Below are 21448 nucleotides of genomic sequence, written 5' to 3'. Positions count from 1 at the left end.
TAATCTTGATGATCTTTAGGTCAAGTTTAAATCTGGGTCAGATGGAGTCAAAAACTAGGTCACTAGGTCATATCAAAGGAAAAGCTTTTTAACACTCTAGAGGCCACATTTATAACTATATCTTCATGAAACTTAGTCAGAATGTTAAACTTGATGGTCTTTAGGTCAAGTTCGAATCTTGGTCATGTCGGGTCAAAAACTAGGTCACGGGGGTCAAATAAAAGGAATAGTTAGTTAACACTTTAAGAGGCCACATTTATGACCATATCTTAATGAAACTTGTTCAGAATGTTAATCTTGATGATCTATAGGTCAAGTTTAAATCTGGGTCAGGTGTGTTAAAAAACTAGGTCACTAGGCCAAATCAAAGGAAAAGCTTGTTAAGACTCTAGAGGCCAGATTTATGACTGTATCTTCATGAAACTTAATCAGAATGTTAATCTTGATGATCTTTAGGTCAAGTTCGAATCTGGGTCATGTGGGGGCAAAAACTAGGTCACCGGGTCAAATCAAAGGAAAAGCTAGTTAACACTTTAGAGGCTTCATTTATGACCATATCTTAATGAAACTTGGTCAGAATGTTGATCTTGATGATCTATAGGTCAATAGGTCAGGTGAGCGATACAGGGCCTTCATGGCCCTCTTGTTCAAATACTAACCTATATTTTCGAGTGAAAACATCAGATACCGGGCGTAAACCATAGTTTACGCTCGTGAACCCAGGTTTACGTTTGATAAACTAGGTTTCTCGATTGAACTATGAATTCGGTCGTTATCCTATGTTTACGACCGTAAACTTGGGTTTACGAACGTGAACCTACGTTTATGAGCGTGAACTATGGTTTACGACATTATCCTATGTTTTCGCTTGAAAAAATAGGTTAGTATTTGAAAAACATAGTATTACGTTGGAAAAACCTAGTTTATCGATCGTTAATCCTAGTTTTTTGACCGTGAACTAAGGTTCACGTAATTATTGGACAATTGGCTTGCCATATAGTTACAAATCAATAAACACGGTTTTACGAAGGTAAACTGTAGTTCACGACCGTAAACCAAGGTTTACGCTCGTAAATATAGGTTCACGACCGTAAATATAGGTTTACGGCCGAAATTGATAGTTGATTTCATAATCCTAGTATATCAATCGTAAGCCATGCTTTACGTTCGATAAACTAGGTTTCTCGATTGAACTATAAATTTCGGTCGTTATCCTATGTTTACGACCGTAAACTTGGGTTTACGAACGTGAACCTACGTTTACGAGCGTGAACTATGGTTTACGACGTTATCCTGTTTTCGCTCGATAAAGTAGGTTAGTATTTGAAAAACCTGGTTTTACGTTCGAAAAGCCTGGTTTATCGAACGTAAACCTAAGTTCACACTCGTAAACCGACATTCACGTTCGTAAACAGTTCATGGCCGTAAACCTGTCTTCACGCCCGAAATTCATTGTTGATTCTATAATCCTAATATATCGACCGTAAACCATGGTTTACATTTGATAAACTAGGTTTCTCGATTGAACTTTGAGTTTCGGTCGTTATCCTATGTTTACGATCGTTATCCTATAATTTCACTCGTAAACCCTGGTTGACGGTCGTAAACCATAGTTTACGAACGTGAACCTATGTTTACGACCGTGAACTGGGGTTTACAATCGTGAACCTACATTAACAAGCGTGAACTACGGCGTTATCCTATGTTTTCGCTCGAAAATATAGGTTAGCATTCGAAAAACCTAGTTTTACGTTGGAAAAACCTAGTTTATCGATCGTTAATCCTAGTTTTTCGACCGTGAACTAGGGTTTACGTAATTATTGGACAATTGGCTTGCCATAAGTACAGGTATGTTATAAATGCTTTAAAGACCCATAATACTGAAAAAGCCAGAAAACTTTCTCTTCCAAATTTGGATAGCTTGATCTGTTTTGATACTCTTGTGTCTGTTGTCATCCCCTGTTGCCCCTTGTGGTCTATTTATTATGTTAATATTATAGCTTGTCTCAAATCTATGAGGTATATCTTCACTTGAGCATGGGCATTTTTGTTTCAATCCACTTTTTCTCAAAAGCTTTTAAACTTTGCTCACTTGTCAAACATCATTAGATGAGAAAGTAGGTCAGTAATTCCCACATGCATTTTGTAAGAATTAAGATACTTTCTTATACTCAGAAAATTCGAATTTCTTGGTTATAATAGGTCAACATTGCCTAAAAAGTCTATGAGAACAAAAAATCTAGTCAGACTAGAAAGTTGGTAATCTATGGAAAAACTAGATCACTAGGTTATTTATTAAGAATAAATTTAGAATTATTTATTTTGTCAGAAAATTTTTGTATAATTATAGTGTCCATTCATTTAATGAAATTATACAATTGAAAGCCCCTTAAGCATTATTTCCAAAATCATTACAATTAATATGTAGAAATAACCTGCAAGAGAGTTAATTCTTATTATTTCTTTGGCTCATCACATTTTGTGAAGTACAAATTTCGGAAAAAGGTATTATGAGCCTTTAAAACCAATAGCAAAAGTTAGATCAGAAAAAGAATGCTACAATCTCCTTTGCATGGTTCCTGACTAACAAATTTTTACTTAACGTCACAGTTTTAAGATGCTGTTGGTTGACCCCAGTAAGCCTGGTAAAAGGGTCAAGGTTAAAAATATATTCTGATTACACTGTATGCATGTCCCCTGACTAACATAATGTAATTTGTCTTTTATTATGCAACCTGCAGCTTGAAAGTGAGGCATTATTAGTTGACCCTCATAAACCTGGTAAAGGGGTAAAGGTCAGAGCAGGGTCATGGGTATGTTTTCCTGTTGTATAGTCATCAAATATTGTTTATTATGCCACTTCTCTATATTGTGATTTTCTTTTGTTCAGCAGTATCTTTTAAATGAATGTTTTGCTATCATAGAAACTATGGTATTTATTTTTAAAAGGCCTCAACAAATTAAAAAGTTATCAATTTGCCTACTTGTATTTTTTTCAGAAACATGAACAATTCTTTTTGCTTGCAGTCCCACCATTGAATAAAAGTCTGATTAAAGTATGTGGGTTTGCTACTTTTTAGCTCCACTATTCGGAGAATAGGGGTGCTATTCTACTCGCCCCGGTGTTGGTGTCGGTGTGAACTTTCTTGGTTAAAGTTTTTTCGGCAAGCTTTGTTTTTCTTTGTTACTATTGCTTATATCTTACTGTAACTTCACATTAACATTGTTCAGCATGCATACAAAGTATGTGCATGGGCTGGGCCCATTATACCCAAGGTCAAGGTCACCAAGATGTTATATTTAGGTTTATTTTTAAGGTTAATGTTTTTCGGAAACCTTTGTTTTTCTGTCATATCTTTGTTACTATTGCTTATATCTTACTTATAACTTCACATAAACATTGTCCAGCATACAAACAAAGTAAGCAGGTGCTGGGCCCATTATACATATACATAAGGTCAAGGTCACCAAGTTGTTATACCTGTAATTAGGGACTTTGGTGAGTTTCAAATTGTCTCCCTCATTGGATTATGTCCAAGTTAATAAAATTGTAAGTAGGTCCCATCATTTGGAATCCTCTGACTTTATCTCTGTTTTGCCTACGAGATATCTCAGTTCTAAGGTATGAGATATCTTGCTTTTTTGTTAGATTAAATGTCTGGAATGTCAAAATAGTTGAAGGCATTTTTAAATCAACAGTCATGATGATCAATTACTTAGCTTCATTTAAATCATATTGTTACAAATAACATAGCGATAACAACAGAGTAATCCAAATGAAAGGACCTACTTACTTTAACAGAGTATGAAAGGAAGATAACTGACCAAAGTCTCCCATTATTTTCATGTTAATTTTTTTGGAAAGCTTCGTTTATAGACATATCTTTGGTACTTATTTGAAATTAAAAATATTTCTTTATAATCATCATCATTAGGTAGTAGTAGTAAATTCATTTTACTGTCAAATCGCTGAATAGTGGAGATGAGCTCTTGTATAAATGTTCTTAATTTCAGCATCATATTTACACACATGAATTATAAATGTGCCATAGTTCAATGCATATAGATAATTTCCCATGGTTAATTTCCAAGAATGTTTGTCCAATGAGTTTTTTGTCAAAATCAGATTGATTATCATTGTAATAATGGCAAACAAATTTACAAATTAGTTAGGTGACATTAATCTGCAGTGTATTGGTAATGGGAAATACGTTTTAATGCATGTCACCTTTCTGTTTTGTGTTTTTTCTTGTTCAGATTTCTGAAGTTTAATATAAGAAAGTGGGTGGGGTAATGAATTCATAATACGCAAGTTGTCTTCTGACTTCGTTTTGATTTTTGTTCAGGTATTATGTTAATGTAAAGTTAATATTGAAATCAACTGGTATCATCATCCGTATGCATGCATATGTCTTCTTCAGTTTTAGTATTTTTTCTTGTAACAAATTTAACGTGCATGTATTTTGTATATTAATAAAGCACTTCTGTAAAAAAATACTTCTGTCTAAGGATGTGTAAAATATGTATGCTGGTGTATGAAGGATACTTCAAAATAGAGAGAGTACACCTTCATGGTCACTTTTGTCTATCAGTTTCAGAATTTCTCTGTATGCCCTCAAATTATTGCAACTATTAAGCCAGTGTATTCTAGATGTGACTGTAACATTTCTGACTCAGTGTGAAAATAACTAATTGAATTTATTGTTCATATTACTGAATGCCATTTCATTATGAAATTATTGTAGAGTTCATTTACACTGATTTCCCATTTTGCAGTTCATTTGATGCCATTGAAAGTACACTGTAGTGGTGTTTACATAAATTTCATTAATTTCGATTTTTAGCTCACCAGAGCACAAAGTGCTCAGGATGAGCTATTGTGATCGCTCACCGTCCGGCGTCCGTCCGTCCATCCACACTTTCCTTTAAACAACATCTCCTCCTAAACCAACAGGCAATTTTGATGAAACTTCACAGGGATGTTCCTTGGATGGTCTTCTTTAAAAATTGTTCAAAGAATTGAATTCCATGCAGAACTCTGGGTGCCATGGCAACAGAAAGGAAAAACTTTAAAAATCTTCTTCTCAAAAACCAGAAGCCCTAGATATTTGGTGTGAAGCATTGCCTAGTGGACCTCTACCAGATTTGTTCAAGTCATGACCCTGGGGTCAAAATTGACCCCGCCCTAGGGGTCACTTGATTTTACATAGGAAAATCTTAAAAAATCTTCTTCTCAAAAACCAGAAGCCCTAGAGCTTAGATATTTGACATGTAGCATTGCCTAGAGGACCTCTTACTAAAGTTGTTCAAATCATGACCCCGGGGTCAAAATTGACCCCGCCCCAGGGGTCACTTGATTTTACATAGGAAAATCTTCAAAAATTTTCTAAAAATAAACAGAAGGCCTAGAGCTTAGATATTTCACGTGTAGCATTGCCTAATGGACCTCTGCAAAATTTGTTCAAACCATGACCCCCAGGGTCAAAATTGACCCCGCCCCAGAGGTCACTTGATTTTCAAAGGAAAATCTTCAAAAAATTTCTAAAAATAAACCAGAAGGCCTAGATCTTAGATATTTAACGTATAGCATTGCCTAGTAGACTTCTACAAAATTTGTTCAAATCATGACCTCCGGGATCAAATTGACCCCGCCCAATGGGGTTACTTGATTGTACATAGAAAAATCTTCAAATTTTTCTAAAAATAAACCAGAAGGCCTACAGCTTAGATATTTGACATGTAGCATTGCCTAATGGACCTCTACAAAATTTGTTCAGATCATGACCCCGGCCCAGGGGTCACTTGATTTTACATAGGAAAATCTTCAAAAAATTTCTAAAAATAAACCAGAAGGCCTACAGCTTAGATATTTCACGTGTAGCATTGCCTGGTGGACCTCTACAAAATCTGTTCAAATCATGACCCCGCCCCATGGGGTCACTTGATTTTACATAGGAAAATCTTCAAAATTTTTCTAAAAATAAACCAGAAGGCCTAGATCTTAGATATTTGACATGTAGCATTGCCTAGTAGACTTCTACAAAAAAAAATCAAATCTGGACCCCCCTGGGTCAAATTTACCCAGCCCCAGGGGTTACTTGATTGTATATAGGGAAATCTTCATAAATTTGCTAAAAATAAACCAGAAGGCCTAGATCTTAGATATTTGATATGTTACATTGCCTAGTAGACTTCTACAAACTTTGTTCCATTCATGACCCCCGGGGTAAACTTGGCCCCGCCCCAGGGGTTAATTGATTGTACATCAGAAAATCTTCCAAAAAAATTCTAAAAATCATCAGTTTGACATTTGAAACATGTAGCTCATATTACTCTGGTGAGCGATCCAGGGTCATCATGACCCTCTTGTTTAATTTCACATAACTCAAGTACAGAATAAGCCTTAGACTTTATTAGAAATCAATTCTTGCTGCACTTAACGTCATTATAGATCATATAGCAATTTGAAATTTGATTTCAGTCTGATTTTCAATTTTTGAACTGATGGCAAGCGAATTTTATTCTTGCTTGTGTACCTTCACCTAGGTAGCTCAGACCTGATGGTTTTGACCTAAAATTGAATTTATGAGACCAGTCTCAAAATGCCAGAATTTGATTGGCTATTTTTAAACACTGTCTTGAAATTGACCAATGGCAGAGCTGCATTGTGAGACTGGTTTCATATTTATTGGGAGCAAGAATTCATAAGTCATATTCTACAAATCTGTTAAGAAGACAGATTCATGAGAAATATCATGGTTGGTGTGTTATGCTGATAAAAAAAACAGGATAGTGTGACCCCTATAGAGCCATGTTGCTGGGAGTTAATAGCTAGAAACCTGTTTACTTATAATAATAATGCTGATCGATGATAACAATAATGATAGTAATAATAGTAAAAATGATAATACTGACTTAATTTCAAGAGGCAACATAGTTGGGCATGCCCAGTCTTCCTTGTGAGCATCTATAATATTTACATATATATAGTTACAAAATTGAAAATGTTTAAGAATATATACAATGCAGAATTTAGTAACTTTTAAAAAATTGCTAATTCTTCTTATAAGGTTGTTCCCTCTGAGTCTGGACAAAACATGCTTTTGTATTTGCTGATACTTTGGCAAATACTTCCGCCAATCCTTCCTATCAATCAAGATTGTGTCAGATGGATTTTTATACACCTGTTTTGAAAAAACGGACGTGTTATGTAATGGTGCGTCCGTCTGTCCATCCATCTGTCACAATTCTTGTCCAGAGCATAACTTTATAACCATTAAAGATATTGACTTTTAACTTGGCACATAGGCAGATGGCAATGAGAAGGTGTGCAGAGCACTTAATCTGGCTCTGTAGGTCAAAGGTCAAGGTCACAAATAGAGCTAAACGGTCAAAACTGTCCCATCATATTTTGTGTCCGGAGCATAACTTAATAACCATGCAAGTTATTGACTTTAAACTTGGCATGTAGGTAGATGGCGATGAGATGATGTGCAGAGCGCATGAACTGGGTCTGTAAGCCAAAGGTCAAGGTCACAAATTGAGCTCAAAGGTCAAATCTGTCCATCATATTTTGTGTCTGGAGCATAACTAAATAACCATTCAATGTATTGACTTAAAACTTGGGATGTAGGTAGACAATGTGCAGGGTGCATGAAACAGGGAGGTAGATCAAAGGGTCCAGAGCATAACTTGAAAAATGTTAAAATTATTGACTTGGAATATGGGCAGGTGGAGATGAGACAATGGGCAGGCTGCAACAATCTACATTAACCCCCCCACCCCCACCCCCCCAAAAAAACCAACACAAAAAAACTTTAAATTTTGCTGTTTCTTTAAAGTTTGCTTCTTTGACAGACCTCCTCTGATATATATCCTTTGGGTGTATATTGTCCCACTTGGCGAAGCTCTTGTTATAAAACTTAATTAATGACCTTCACCTGCTTCACTGCAAAAAAACTGAGGATAAAAGTTGAACATAATATCCTTAACAGATGTGACAGAATAAAAAAAAAAAAAAATTCATGATCTTCACTGAAGTTTTTCTGTAGCGTCTTTTCTCTGATCTCTCTCAGTTTATTGCCACAAATGGTTTACAAAGGAATCAGCTTGATTAAGGTGAGCGGTTTGAACTCCTGTTAGGTTTATTGCCTAGACAGCAAACACAAACGTAATAGAATCATGACTTTGCAGGAGAAAATTACATAGAAACCCAAGAGAACCTGATCTATAATGTATATATACGATATAAAGTGAAAAATTGTTGCAGTTGCAGTTGTTGGATCATAATGCTCTAGAACTATTTGTGCATTTATTTTGTAATTTTGGTTTTCAATATGGTAAAGCTGAATTTAAGAAATGTAATTCTTTTTTACTCGGTATATTTTATTTTTCTTGTAGTGTTTCTAATTTTCCTTCATTCATGGTTCTAGGAGAAATCTTTTATTTATATTTTATTAACAGAAGGTATAAATTTTGTAAAAAAAAAAAAAAAAAGATGTATAATTATTGATAGATTTGTTTTCTAACAAGCCGGGATCTAGAATAATACTAGTAAATGATTGTAAATTTGTTTTAAACTTGCCAGGATCCAGCTAAGGAGGAGACAATGTATTTCAATGATGGTGTCCGGCGCATTGATTACGTGTTAGCGTTTGAGCCAGGAACTGCAGATAAAGAGAACAGGGTTGCTAAGAGAGAATACTTCCAGAAAGAGCTCGAACGAGAAGGACTACAGCTGGAGTTTGAAGCTGCTGCGGTAACACCTTTTACAATTTGATTTGAAAAATGAATCTACTTTTGAAAGTCTGATATTAGTAATTGAAGTTTCCAAAAAATTGATCAAAAGTTGATTATAACTTTGAGCCTAAAAATCTGATTCTTTTTGCAAAGAGTTTCTTCTTGCAGCATTCTAAGGAGTAGTAAGTGATTATTTTACATTCCATATTTAACATGTTAATACATTTTCTGTATTTGCCACAATTTGATAGAAGGTATTTCCATATTGTACATTGCACTGGTGTATAACTCATTTTCAGCATATTGAAATTAAAACCTTTCTTTAACTTTGAAAAAATTTGGTATAAAACCTGAGAATGGATACCTCTATGTAATGTCTTAATAAGACTAAGGTTTAATAGCAGTACCACAGTATGGGTGTACAGTGACAGGTGTATTATTTTTAAGCAAGAGGGGTGAATTATTTATTTATTAACTTCCTTAGTCAATCTTAACAGTCACTATAAGAGGACTACATGGCTATGGCCTTAATTTTGTACTTTTTATTTATTAAAGTTTGCTTCTGTTGAGTGTCATTTATTACTGTATTATGCACAATGCACTTTAAAGCTTTTTCTTTAACACATGAAACAAAAATAAAAATCAGTTGTGGTTATATAGTTTTCATTTTGGTATGAAGTACATTGATATGCATACTTCAGTCACAACCATGGTTTTGATACTAGGATAAAAAATAATCAAACCACCATTTTTTTCTCTCTCTTGCAGACATCATCTGCTTATATTGATCTTGTTATTAAATACCTTTTAAGATTTCTGGAACAAGTCAGTGGTTGTGTGAACAGTAAATATTTTATGGTCGCATCGCAACGCAAGATTTTCTATGGCAACATCCAGTAAATTTAAGACGTGTATCTGCTTTTAATATGGACATTAAATGGCAGAGTCTGTATTCTAATTGGAATATATTATTTTTTCTAAATTATTAGCTCGTCTGATTTTTGAAAAAAATCTACGCCCTATTGTTGTCACTTGGTCGTAGGTGTCGGCGTTGGTTAAATTTTTTGTTTAGGTCCACCTTTTCAGCTACAGCTTTGAAACTTTGCACACTTGTTTGTCATCATTAGATGACTGTGTAAGCCAAGAAGAACCATAGCTTTGGTTTGCATTTTGTCCAAATTATGGTCCTATTTGTACATAGAAAATTTTAGTTTCTTGGATAAAAGTTTTGTTTAAGTCCACCTTTTAGCAAACATTATAAGAGCTACAGCTTTGATACTTTGCACACTTGTTTATCATCATTAGGTGACTGTGTAGGCCAAGAACCATAACTCTAACCTGCATTTTGTCAAAATAATGGCCCTTTTTAGCTCATCTGATTTTTTGAAAAAAATGATGAGTTATTGTCATCACTTGAGCGGTTGTCGGCGTCGGCGTCGGTGTCTGCGTCGGCGTTGCCTGGTTAAGTTTTATGTTTAGGTCAGCTTTTCTCCTAAACTATCAAAGCTATTGCTTTGAAACTTGGAATACTTGTTCACCATCATAAGCTGACCCTGTATAGCAAGAAACATAACTCCATCTTGCTTTTTGCAAGATTTATGGCCCCTTTTGTACTTAGAAAATATCAGATTTCTTGGTTAAGTTTTATGTTTAGGTCAACTTTTCTCCTAAACTATCAAAGCTATTGCTTTGAAACTTGGAATACTTGTTCACCATCATAAGCAGACCCTGTACATCAAGAAACATAACTCCATCTTGCTTTTTGCAAGAATTATTGCCCCTTTTGGACTTAGAAAATCAGTTTTCTTGGTTAAGTTTTATGTTTAGGTCAGCTTTTATCCTAAACTATCAAAGCTATTGCTTTAAAACTTGTAACACTTGTTCACCATCATAGGCTGACCCTGTACAGCAAGAAACATAACTCCATCCTGCTTTTTGCAAGATTTATGGCCCCTTTCGGACTTAGAAAATATCAGATTTCTTGGTTAAGTTTTATGTTTAGGTAAACTTTTTCTCTTAAACTATCAAAGCTATTGCTTTGAAACTTGCAACACTTGTTCACCATCATAAGCTGACCCTGTACAGCAAGCAACATAACTCCATCCTGCTTTTTGCAATAATTATTGCCCCTTTTGGACTTAGAAAAATCATTTTCTTGGTTGAATATTATGTTTAAGTCACATTTTCTCATAAACTATCAAAGCTATTGCTTTAAAACTTGCAACAGTTTTTCACCATCATAAGTGGACACTGTACATCAAGAAACATAACTCTATCCTGCTTTTTGCAAGAATGATGGCCCTTTTTAGACTTAGAAAATCATGGGTAGGACAATATTTCTATTATACAAAAAAAATCAGATGAGCGTCAGCACCCGCAAGGCGGTGCTCTTGTTTTACTTAGAAATTCTGAACAATAACACATTTCTTACATACTGACCAGCACTTGCAGATGAGCAATGGCACCCATAGGCGGTGCTCTTGTTTACTACCTAAATCACCACAAATGTGTCATAAAAAGTGTGAAAATTGTATGTATTTAATTAGAGACCTAAGATACATCAAAAATCATGAATACAAGTTTTTTGCTTGTATTGCTGGAATGGTTGTCATATATAAATTGATGTTTAGCAAGAACATGATTATTAACCTCTGTTTAATTGGTTGGGTCAGTTTTTCCTTATAAGTATGCAACTAGCCAGTCTTTATCATTACTGTAATTCTGTTGTATACTGTCATAGGCTTTCTAAAAGGGGGTGCACATACAAGCACTAAAAGGATGAGTAGAAGTGGGAGTGGGTTCCCTTCTTGCAGGTGTAGGTATGGGGGCCTCCACAAGAAAAATTCTAAAATCAGGAATGCATTTCGAGAACTTGTCAGATTAGGACTTGAACCTGGTTTGTCAAAGAAACAAACAGAATTCTGAAAAATTTCAAATATTTCTTAGGTGCGGCTGACCACCTGTGAAGTAAAATATGTTTGTTAGATAAATCACAAAAATGTTAGGAACAAAACGAGCAGAAAATTTTGACTAAAATGACTGATGTCTCAATTGTAGTTCATCAAAAGTGTATGCTCACTAGATTTGACCGAATAGGGAGGGGAGGGGTCAAGCAGCCTCCCATCCCCTTGTATCCTCCTTTGTCTAGAACATTTTGGTATGCACCAAATTTCTTCTACAGCAGTAAAAATATTGCTGTTCCTTTTAATAACTATTTTGCATACAGACTGTATGCATAATTATGCAACGACTCACAAAGTAAATATTTGCATTTGGCGAGCATAGCGGGCAGAAAAATAGAGCAAACATAGAAATGGCAAAAAAAATGTACATGTATGTTAACTGAATAAAATTTGCAAATTGCCTAAAAAGCGGGGTGGGTTCACACCCATTAAACCCCCTCTGACTACGCCTTGACTGTGAAATTTTTAATATTTGTTAGGGACTAATTTTCATGGTATTCTTACTGTAATCAGTCTATGAAATTAAGTAACAATCAGGAAATAAAATTCCCATTCATTTTGTCTTTAAAAATTGAAGTCAGCAAGTTTTTGTTTCACAGAGTTTAATGATTTTACAGAAGTCTGAATTGATCTTTATTCAGAAACTATCATTGTCTACTTAAGTTCGTTCTATTATAATGCTCATTAAGCTCATTAAGTAGAGCTTTGAAAAACCAATCAAGGTACACCTTTTATTACATAAAATCAGTACTCCGCCTTGCACTAAATATCAAATGTAATTAGCCACGAATGTTGCTATAATTGAGGAATAAATCAGGGTTTTGTCTTTTTCATTTGGTAGCATGTTTTCCAAGGACAAAGGCGGGTTAAGTAACTATTGCAAGTAAGAATTGAATTACAGTTTCATAGTTTTTATTGAGATATTAAATACATTAGATGTGTTTGAAGTATTACAAAAGCACGTTTTATTAGGACAAAGTATTGTAAACACCAGTATCTTCATGACAGTATTCATGAATCTATTGGACCTGCCCGCTTAGCTCATTAGGTAGAGCGTCTACAGATTGGGGGGTCGTGAGTTCGATCCTCGGGCTGGGTGTATGTTCTCCGTGACTATTTGATAAACGACATTGTGTCTGAAATCATTAGTCCTTCACCTCTGATTCATGTGGGGAAGTTGGCAGTTACTTGCGGAGAACAGGTTTGTATTGGTACAGAATCCAGAAACACTGGTTAGGTTAAATGCCCGCTGTACATGAATGAAATACTGTTGAAAAACGGCATTAAACCAAAAAAAAAGAAAAAAAAAATCATGAATCTGTTATAATTAAGGAATGAATCAAGTTGTTTTGTTTTTTTTTCATGGCAGTATGAATTACTTTGGTATGTTTAACCCTTACCATGCTAAACGCAACTGATTCTGCCTTTGCAACAAGTGTAGATCATGATCAGCCTGCACATCTCTGCAGTCTGATCAAGATCTGCACTGTTCGCTATTCAGTCAGTATCTTTTTGGTAAGCACCCCTTTTAACAGTTAATGGTACTGACCAAAATGAAAGATGGACAAGTTCATTATAGAAATTTAGCAGGGTAAGGGTTAAAGTATGGCAAAGCTTGTTTTTTTTTTAGAGCAAAGTCTCTTAAAACCCGACTCTTACAATCTCTTATAATGAACCTCTGTCTTGTAATTTTTCTTTGGGGGTTGTCATAAAGCATGTTTTTGGAAGGCATATTCTGTGAAAATGCACAATATGTACTGCAAGTATTGCAATAGTAAGGACCTTATGTCTTATTTCTTGTTTCAGGAATCAAAAAGTGGAAAAGTTTCATTTGTGAAAGTTAATGCTCCATGGGATATTCTGGCGAAGGGTGCTGAGATGATGAACATGAAGATGCCCCTTGCGGTAGGTGTATAGTACTTCATATAGTGATTTCAGGGGTCTAGCTAGGTCCAAATTTTTGGGAGAAGTCACTTCTCCCTCAAGCTGATTTAGGGAGAAGTGGGGAGACTTAAGGGAGAAGTGGGAAGACTTTTTCTACCGCAATATGATGTTGAGTGATTCGAAAGGTGGCTGTAAATTTTCTTGTTTCTTGATAAAAAACATTAATGTGATCATTCATTTTCTTAGTTAGATCATTTCCCATACAGTGGTAATCCTTTCGTTACAAAATTCTGAAAAAAAGTAGTTTTCAAAATTCAAGCCGATGCTGTAAATGTAACCTGCCGAATTTTGGTTATATCTTATATGAAGTGTTTATTATTAACACCGAGCAAAGAAGTAGAAGTGTATTTATTTTTATAGCTCTTTGCACCGAGTCATACACCGAGGAATGTCAGTATCTCACTCGAATTATAAAACTGAAAGTAAAATGTGTAAACTAGAAATACATATTCAAATAAATTCATCGATGAAGGTCAATTTAACGTAGTTAATACATTACATGTCGTTCTTTTATCATAGATTACAAATCTTTGTGTACCATATTCCAATTAATCGCATGGTTAATCAGCAGTTTCTTTAATAAAACATTGTGTTGTTTGTTTTTTTTTTGCACTCGAACATGTTGACAATTAACGCGAAGTGTCAAAGACATAAACGCAGCACTGATTGGCTTAACACAATAGACTCTGGTGTACAGGATAATTTGATTCGCTTTCACACTTCTCGGGAAAATCTCACAAGTACCTGTGGTAGGCGGAGCTTAAATTATGCTACTGACATGTGTTTGTGTATTCGACACTCATTTATGATACCGTGCAAATTGTCAACAGTCCGGGTAGCAGTAATTAGCGAGTGCGGAAATCAAAGAAAATCGGGCGACTTGCATTTCGCTTTGAGGTTAGATTTGAGCGAAGTTTGAAGTTCTAGAGCGCCTATTTCGCTCAAGTCGCCCACTCGCGAGAGCCCTGGATTTGGCTCACTCCATTAGCTCAGTAGGCAGGACTATGAATGGAAAGATTACAAGGTCAATTAGGCCGATATCCATCAATGTTTACAGTCTGAAAGTTAGATTTAACCTTTAGCCTGCTAAATTTCTAAAATGGACTGGTCCATCATTTGGCAGTACCACTTGTTTATCAAGGGGTGTTCACTGACTGAATGGTTTACTGGCTGAATAGCTGACGTGCAGGCTGATCTTGGTCTGCACTGGTCGCAAAGGCAGAATCACTTGCTGCCAGCAGACGAAAGGTTAAGAAAGGCAAATATTCAGTTTGCCATAAGTAAGTAGCATGAAATTCTTACTGCTTAAATTTTGCTAAACTATAGTTAGCTGTGGACAACATAGAATAAGTCACATCCTTGACTTGATGAATCTGCTAACTGAACAAAATCTTTGCATTCAAGAAGAAGAAAGCAGGATAATTTAGCAGTTTGACATTCCTCAAGTTTTTGTATTGAATCCATTAAATTTGGAAAATTAAACATGTATTGTGCTGAAATTAATGGATATTTTCACTAATTGTTACATACACCTTACTGTATAAAGACTGCTAGTTACGTATCATGACATATGAGTAGATACCATTTTAGTTTCCAAGTTAAACATTGGCAGTGTAATTTTACCTGTGAGTGTGAATACCACTCATTTTAGCTTTTCCAGTTTTTGGTCTTCATACAGCCAAACTTGTATAAAGCAGCCAGTCAGCGACACAGCCTGGCTGCATAAGGCAGGTGGCTGCTTGAAGCAAGTTTAAACTAGAACTGTCACAGGAGTGACTCATACCCCCACCATATGGTCTTGTCACAGAAGAATGGCAACCATAAGGAATCTTAAAAATACTTTGGAGTACTTCATCCTGGGCTTCCACATATAAGTAATACTAGTATAATACTAGTATAGTAATACTAGTAAATATATTAAATCTCTAATATTAGAGATACACTAAAAGTGAATACAAAAAAGTGTCTTACCGACCCATGTTACCACGGAAAAATGTTTTTACTTTTTACATAGGACTTATAATAAAAAAGTTAGAAAAATACCTAAAATATTGAAAATCTAAAAATAGGATTTCTAAAATAGACTAATTCCTGAATTTAAGGGAAGAAACTCAGTACAAGGCTAAAAAAGGTTACTTCCCTTTGGCTCTAAGCCAATCAGAATGAGATATAGTGAAAATACATCAAAATTAACCTTAAATTCTAGGTAAAAGGGACACAATTCAAGAAAAATAGTGTCAGAGTTATGCACCTTGTGTCACATGATGTGAGTGATGAGTGGAACATCTATTTTAAGTCTGAATCAAATCCATTCAGTAGTAATTGAGATATAGTGAAAATACATCAAAATTAACCTTAAATTCTAAGTAAAAAGGGGCATAATTCATGAAAAATTGGTGTCAGAGTTATGCACCTTGTGTCACATGATGTGGGTGATGAGGTGGAACATCTATTTTAAGTTTGAATCAAAACCATTTTGTAATAATTGAGATATAGTGAAAATACATCAAAATCAACCTTAAATTTAAAGTAAAAGGGGACATAATTCATAAAAAATTTATGTCAGAGTTAAGCACCTTATGTCACATCATCTGGGTGAAGAGGTGGAACAACTGTTTTAAGTTTGAATCAAATCCATTTAGTAATAACTGAGATATAGTAAAAATACAACAAAATTAACCTTTTATTCTAAGTAAAAGGGGACATAATTCATGAAAACTTGGTGTCAGAGTTATGCACCTTGTGTCACATGATGTGGGCACATGATGTGGGTGATGAGGTGGAACATCTATTTTAAGTTTGAATCAAATCCATTCAGTAGTAACTGAGATAAAGTAAAAACACATCAAAATCAACCTTAAATTCTAAGTAAAAAGGGGCATAATTCATAAAAAAAAATGGTGTCAGAGTTATGCACCTTATGTCACATGATGTGGGTGATGAGGTGGAACATCTGTTTTAAGTTTGAATCAAATCCATGTAGTAATAACTGAGATATAGTGAAAATACAACAAAATTAACCTTAAATTCTAAGTAAAAGGGGACATAATTCATGAAAACTTGGTGTCAAGAGTTATGCACCTTGTGTCACATGATGTGGGTGATAAGGTGGAACATGTATTTTAAGTTTGAATCAAATCCATTTGGTAATAACTGAGATAATAGATTTCGGGACGCGACGGGACGCGACAAAACTGACTCCTATATACCCCCCCTCAAACATGTTTGGTGGTGGTATAATTAGAACATAGTCAGTTTGGTAAGTTAGCTGACTGACTGTTTAATACAGGTGGCTGCTAAGGCAGGTGTATTTGTTTGAATGTTTGACTATTTGTGAATAAATTTTGCATGTGGGCCGGTGGTCTGGTAGTAATATGCTTGACTGTCAATCCAGAGGTCCGGGGTTCAAATCCCGGTCCAGACACTGGAAATTTCTGATATGTTCTTGAGTGTCTCCCACCTAACTAAGAGTACTGTACTGGTACTTTCCAGGAAAGACAGCTTCGCGTGTATCGGTGCTTTACACCAGGCAGGTTAAAGAACTAAGGATGTCTATTTGCAAAGACCTAGGCTAAGCTAGCTGGACAGGCCTGTATCTAAAAAGGATTTCTCTCTATCTGTTCTGGGGGGCTTTATCTCACTCTGTCCCTCAGGTCAGATCTCTAGATATATCTGTACTAGTAGAGGATGAATTTCGTGCCCTGTGTGGCTGCCTTTGCTATATGTAAAGCACCTTTGAACATGTTTATCATGAAAAGGGCGCTATATAAATCTGGTATAATAAATCTGGTATAATAATAATTCATTGAGTCAGTGTTCACAACATGCTGTGAAATCAATTTATTTCTTGGACATAAATTTTATAGTTTCTAACAACATTAAATGAATTTGTTGATTTCAGATTTTAATGATAACATAAATGGTAATATTATTAGTTTGTAAGAACTTAATTTTGTTGAATGATGCATCAGGAAATTTAGTCCCCGTGAATAATATGATTTTGCAGAATATAATTCTCTCAATGACATATTTTGCTGTTCCCCAATTTAGCCTAACGACATGGAGTATGATCAGCGCAGCATGTTGGATTGTATTCCTACACCGTTTGACCTTGACAAAGACCTGATTGAGGAAGATGATAACTATTTTACAGCACCGTTCAACAGAAGTCGTATGGAGCAGTACGTATCTTTCGTTTTCCACAAAGTTTCATATTCTACAGTAATTATAGGCCCTTAAAGAAGATTGTTTAAGTTTTTCGTTGATTGTTTATATAATATGGGACCATGACTTCACCAGTCAAAAAAACAACTTTTATGCTAGTAATTGATCCCTAATTAGCACAGACGAAAGATTTGTCATTCCATGCAAAGATTGGAAACAAGACCTTTATTTGACAAAGTCATTCTGTCCAGAATCAGTTGTCTTTGACCAAAAGTTATTAGTTGTTTTCAAAATATTCTGTTTTTATATTGATAATGAGACATGCAAACAATAATGTAAATTGATTGGAGAGCCTTACGGAAATAGATTTCATGTTAATTGTTCTTTTTTCCAGCATTTTATGTCGTGTTTTTGAATTTACATTATAATGCGACATTCCCAAATAATAATGTACACTGGAAAAGCATTTCAAGGGCTGAAAGCAAAACTGTCATAACTACTTTATTTGATATGAGTTACAACAGTTTTCCAATCAACCCTTGATTGGTGGCCCAGCATATTTGCAAGAACTACTTTAATGGAGGTTTTGAGGATGTACACACATTTGGGTAGGATCATAAAAGTTCTTCATCTATTAAAATATCTATTCATATATTAACAAAGCATCATGGGAGTGCAGCTGCGTTTTTGTCTTCCAGCTGGTAAATAGCGCATGGCTTATCGCACAGGTCAACAAACTCAGGATCCTACGTTATAAAGCTGTGTTAGAGCACCAGTCACAAAATTCTAGCGTCTGGTTGGTTGTTTTTGAGCTACATTTGAAATCAACCAATGGTTAAGCTATAATTTTAGACTGGTCTCCAAACTCAGTTTTACAACAATGGAGACTGTTTCTAGCAATTATGTGTTGAGAAACATTTTATTTGGATGATTATGTACACAATGCACATAATTTGTAAGATAGAATTCACATTTCCATAGGATTGAAATAGTCTCCAGATAAATGTATCAAGACTTGTATGTCCTCTTGTCCTACTAAATGCTGAGTCATTGTGTGAAATATTCAAAATAATTAAATAGGAAGGGATTATTCTTTCATGAAATTCTTCACAAGAATAAAGCTTTATGTTGAAAAAAAAAATGAATAGGAGAAGACATTTGCTTGTTACAACCGGACTTTTTTTTTTCCCTGAGTAAATTATGGAAAAAAAGTTTGAATAGTTTTACTATTTCACTTGTTTATACAGTCAAATAGAGCACTTTTGTTTTCTTCACTATTTGATCCTTGAATACCTGTAAACATGAAGAATTAAGGTACCTTCATAACCCTTACCCTGCTAAATTTCTATAATGAATTTGTCCATCTTTCAATTTGGACAGTATCATTAACAGTTAAAACGGGTGCTTACCAAAAGCTACTGTTTGAATGGCGAACTGTGCAGACCAAGATCAGCCTGCACAGATGTGCAGGCTGATCTTGGTCTGCACTGGTCGCAAAGGCAGAATCACTTGCTGCCAGCAGGCTAAGGGTTAAGGTATCTTCTTAAATAAGGTATAGAAATATATTTGGCAGTGAATATATTTAGCAGGCTGGATCCTGGTATTCCATGCTCTGAGGGGGGCATTTCTGATAGTTTCGCTGCTGGCTAAATAGAATTATTTGTTTAAGAGTTTGTGAAGAGTTTCTAGAAAAGTTTATTGTTGAAAGCATAAAACTTTAGTACAGAAATAGAAGATAATGTGTATAATTATATGCATTTATTGTTACTCTCTAAAGATTGTCAAACTGACTAATTTACATTATCATAATTCAAGGTTATATATTTACCCTTTCTGGCTTCCAGCACACAAAGAACTTTTCCTGGAACTATTTGACAGCACCATATTGTATATTACTATTTTGTGTTTACACTGAGTGTATAAATTTATTTTTCATGCACAGACTCTTCGAGCCTATTTTACTGAAACTTCATTCACAAATCTTTTTAAATATGATAGTGTCATTTTATGTGTTTTTATTTACATTTTTGTTTTCTTCTTTTCCAAATCCTGTTTTTGTTGCCTTACCTGATTGGCTGAAACAGAGGGCAGTAAGGAGCTTTTTGATTGGATGTTTTACAGACTAATTAGTATTGTTTCGTGTGGCTAAGCTGCATTTTAGAGATGCTAGTTAACATGTTGCATGTGTTCATAAATAAAGTATGGGCCTGTATGGTATATTTTTGTTGCATTTGATAGTCAAAAGGAAGTGTAATTCCATATTGCAGTTTTGATTATTTGGATGTATTAAAAAAGTACAAGTGTGAAAACTTAGCTCTGTCTTCAGTTTAAATAGATTTGAAATGACAATAATTACAAAAACTTAAACGCATGCAACAAGTAAAACCCCAATTTTAAATGCCCCTCCCTAATAAATGCCCCTGCCCTAATATATGCCCCTCCATTATATATATTTTTTCAATTAAAGAAAATGGCTAAACACTTCATTTGCAAATGTAACACCTATGGGCATTTATTTTGGGGCATTAAGTTTAAGTTTCAATTCTACCTTTTTATTTCTGTTGCAGTTTTGTTCATTTATTATTTTAAAAAATCAATAATTATCTAAAGGTATTTCTTGATTTTATGTTTAAGACTATATTTAAGCATTAAATTTTATTCCATTGTCTTTGATCTTGCTAGGCTTATTAGAAAATGATATGAAATGTTGTTCTTACACATTCTATGTAAAGTTGCTTTTCCCTTGCTTGAATATCTCTGCTGCGGTAAGAATTGGTTATAATCATTTATTCGGCCTTCACTTTACTTGTCTTGGGACATTCTAGATAAGGACTGAATTTTCATAAATTTTGCACTTATCTTCCACTGTTATTTTTTCATCATTTCAATATAATAAAAAAATGATGTGTCAAGTTGTATTTTATGGAAGAGTAACTATAAGGATGCAGACTTAGAAAGACTTGGACCTCTCCATTTTGGTGTGCACTTTGGTTAAATTCTTTTGCTAGTTTGACTTTTGACAATTAATTTGCAATGAATAACAACATTGGGAGATAAGCTATTCTAAATAGTTATCCTGTAGAAAAAGCTGTGCCATAGCTATTCATATGCAATCATGTATCTTCCTACACGATACCTTGTTTAATTTTATACAGGGAGTGGTTATTGTTTCATTTACTAAGTCAATAATAAATATATGTTGATGTTTTTAATAATGATATAAATAGAATAATCACATGGAATATGCAATGCCTTCAGTTTATGGCATATTCAAACATAATAAACAATGATTAAATTAATATTTGCATTACTTGCTATTTATTGGATAATAAAACACTAAAACACAATGAAACATCATTTCATGATATATTTTTCTAATTTTTGTTTGACACATTCATTGTTGTTTATTTGTCACATTGTTGAGCATGTTAGGAAAATAAACATGCCTGCTTAGCTCAATAGGGAGTGCGCCGATCTCTGGATCTTGGGGTTGTGAGTTCAATCCTCGGGCAGGCCAAATGTTCTCTGTGACGATTTTATTAAAGACATTGTTCCTGAAATCATTCGTCCTCACCTCTGATTCATGTGGAGAAGTTGGCAGTTACTTGCGGCGAACAGGTCTGTACTGGTACAGAGTC

At 34.7% G+C, this 21448-nt stretch overlaps 1 protein-coding gene across 6 annotated transcripts in view; it reads left to right on the top strand.

Annotated features, from left to right (window-relative positions):
- LOC123552175 (anoctamin-4-like) overlaps positions 1-21448 on the top strand; it is a 127802-nt gene that overhangs the window by 31425 nt on the left and 74929 nt on the right. For all 6 annotated transcript variants that reach the window (XM_053541710.1, XM_053541708.1, XM_053541709.1 and 3 more), the window contains 3 exons: positions 8588-8758; positions 13509-13607; positions 17697-17827. In XM_053541710.1, coding sequence (XP_053397685.1) covers positions 8588-8758; positions 13509-13607; positions 17697-17827 — 401 coding nt within the window. The remainder of the gene's footprint in view (positions 1-8587; positions 8759-13508; positions 13608-17696; positions 17828-21448) is intronic.

The sequence above is a fragment of the Mercenaria mercenaria genome, chromosome 4 (assembly GCF_021730395.1).
Source record: "Mercenaria mercenaria strain notata chromosome 4, MADL_Memer_1, whole genome shotgun sequence".
Taxonomy (NCBI): domain Eukaryota; kingdom Metazoa; phylum Mollusca; class Bivalvia; order Venerida; family Veneridae; genus Mercenaria; species Mercenaria mercenaria.
Note: the sequence above shows the minus strand (reverse complement) of the source record. Positions and strands in the feature narration are given on the sequence as shown.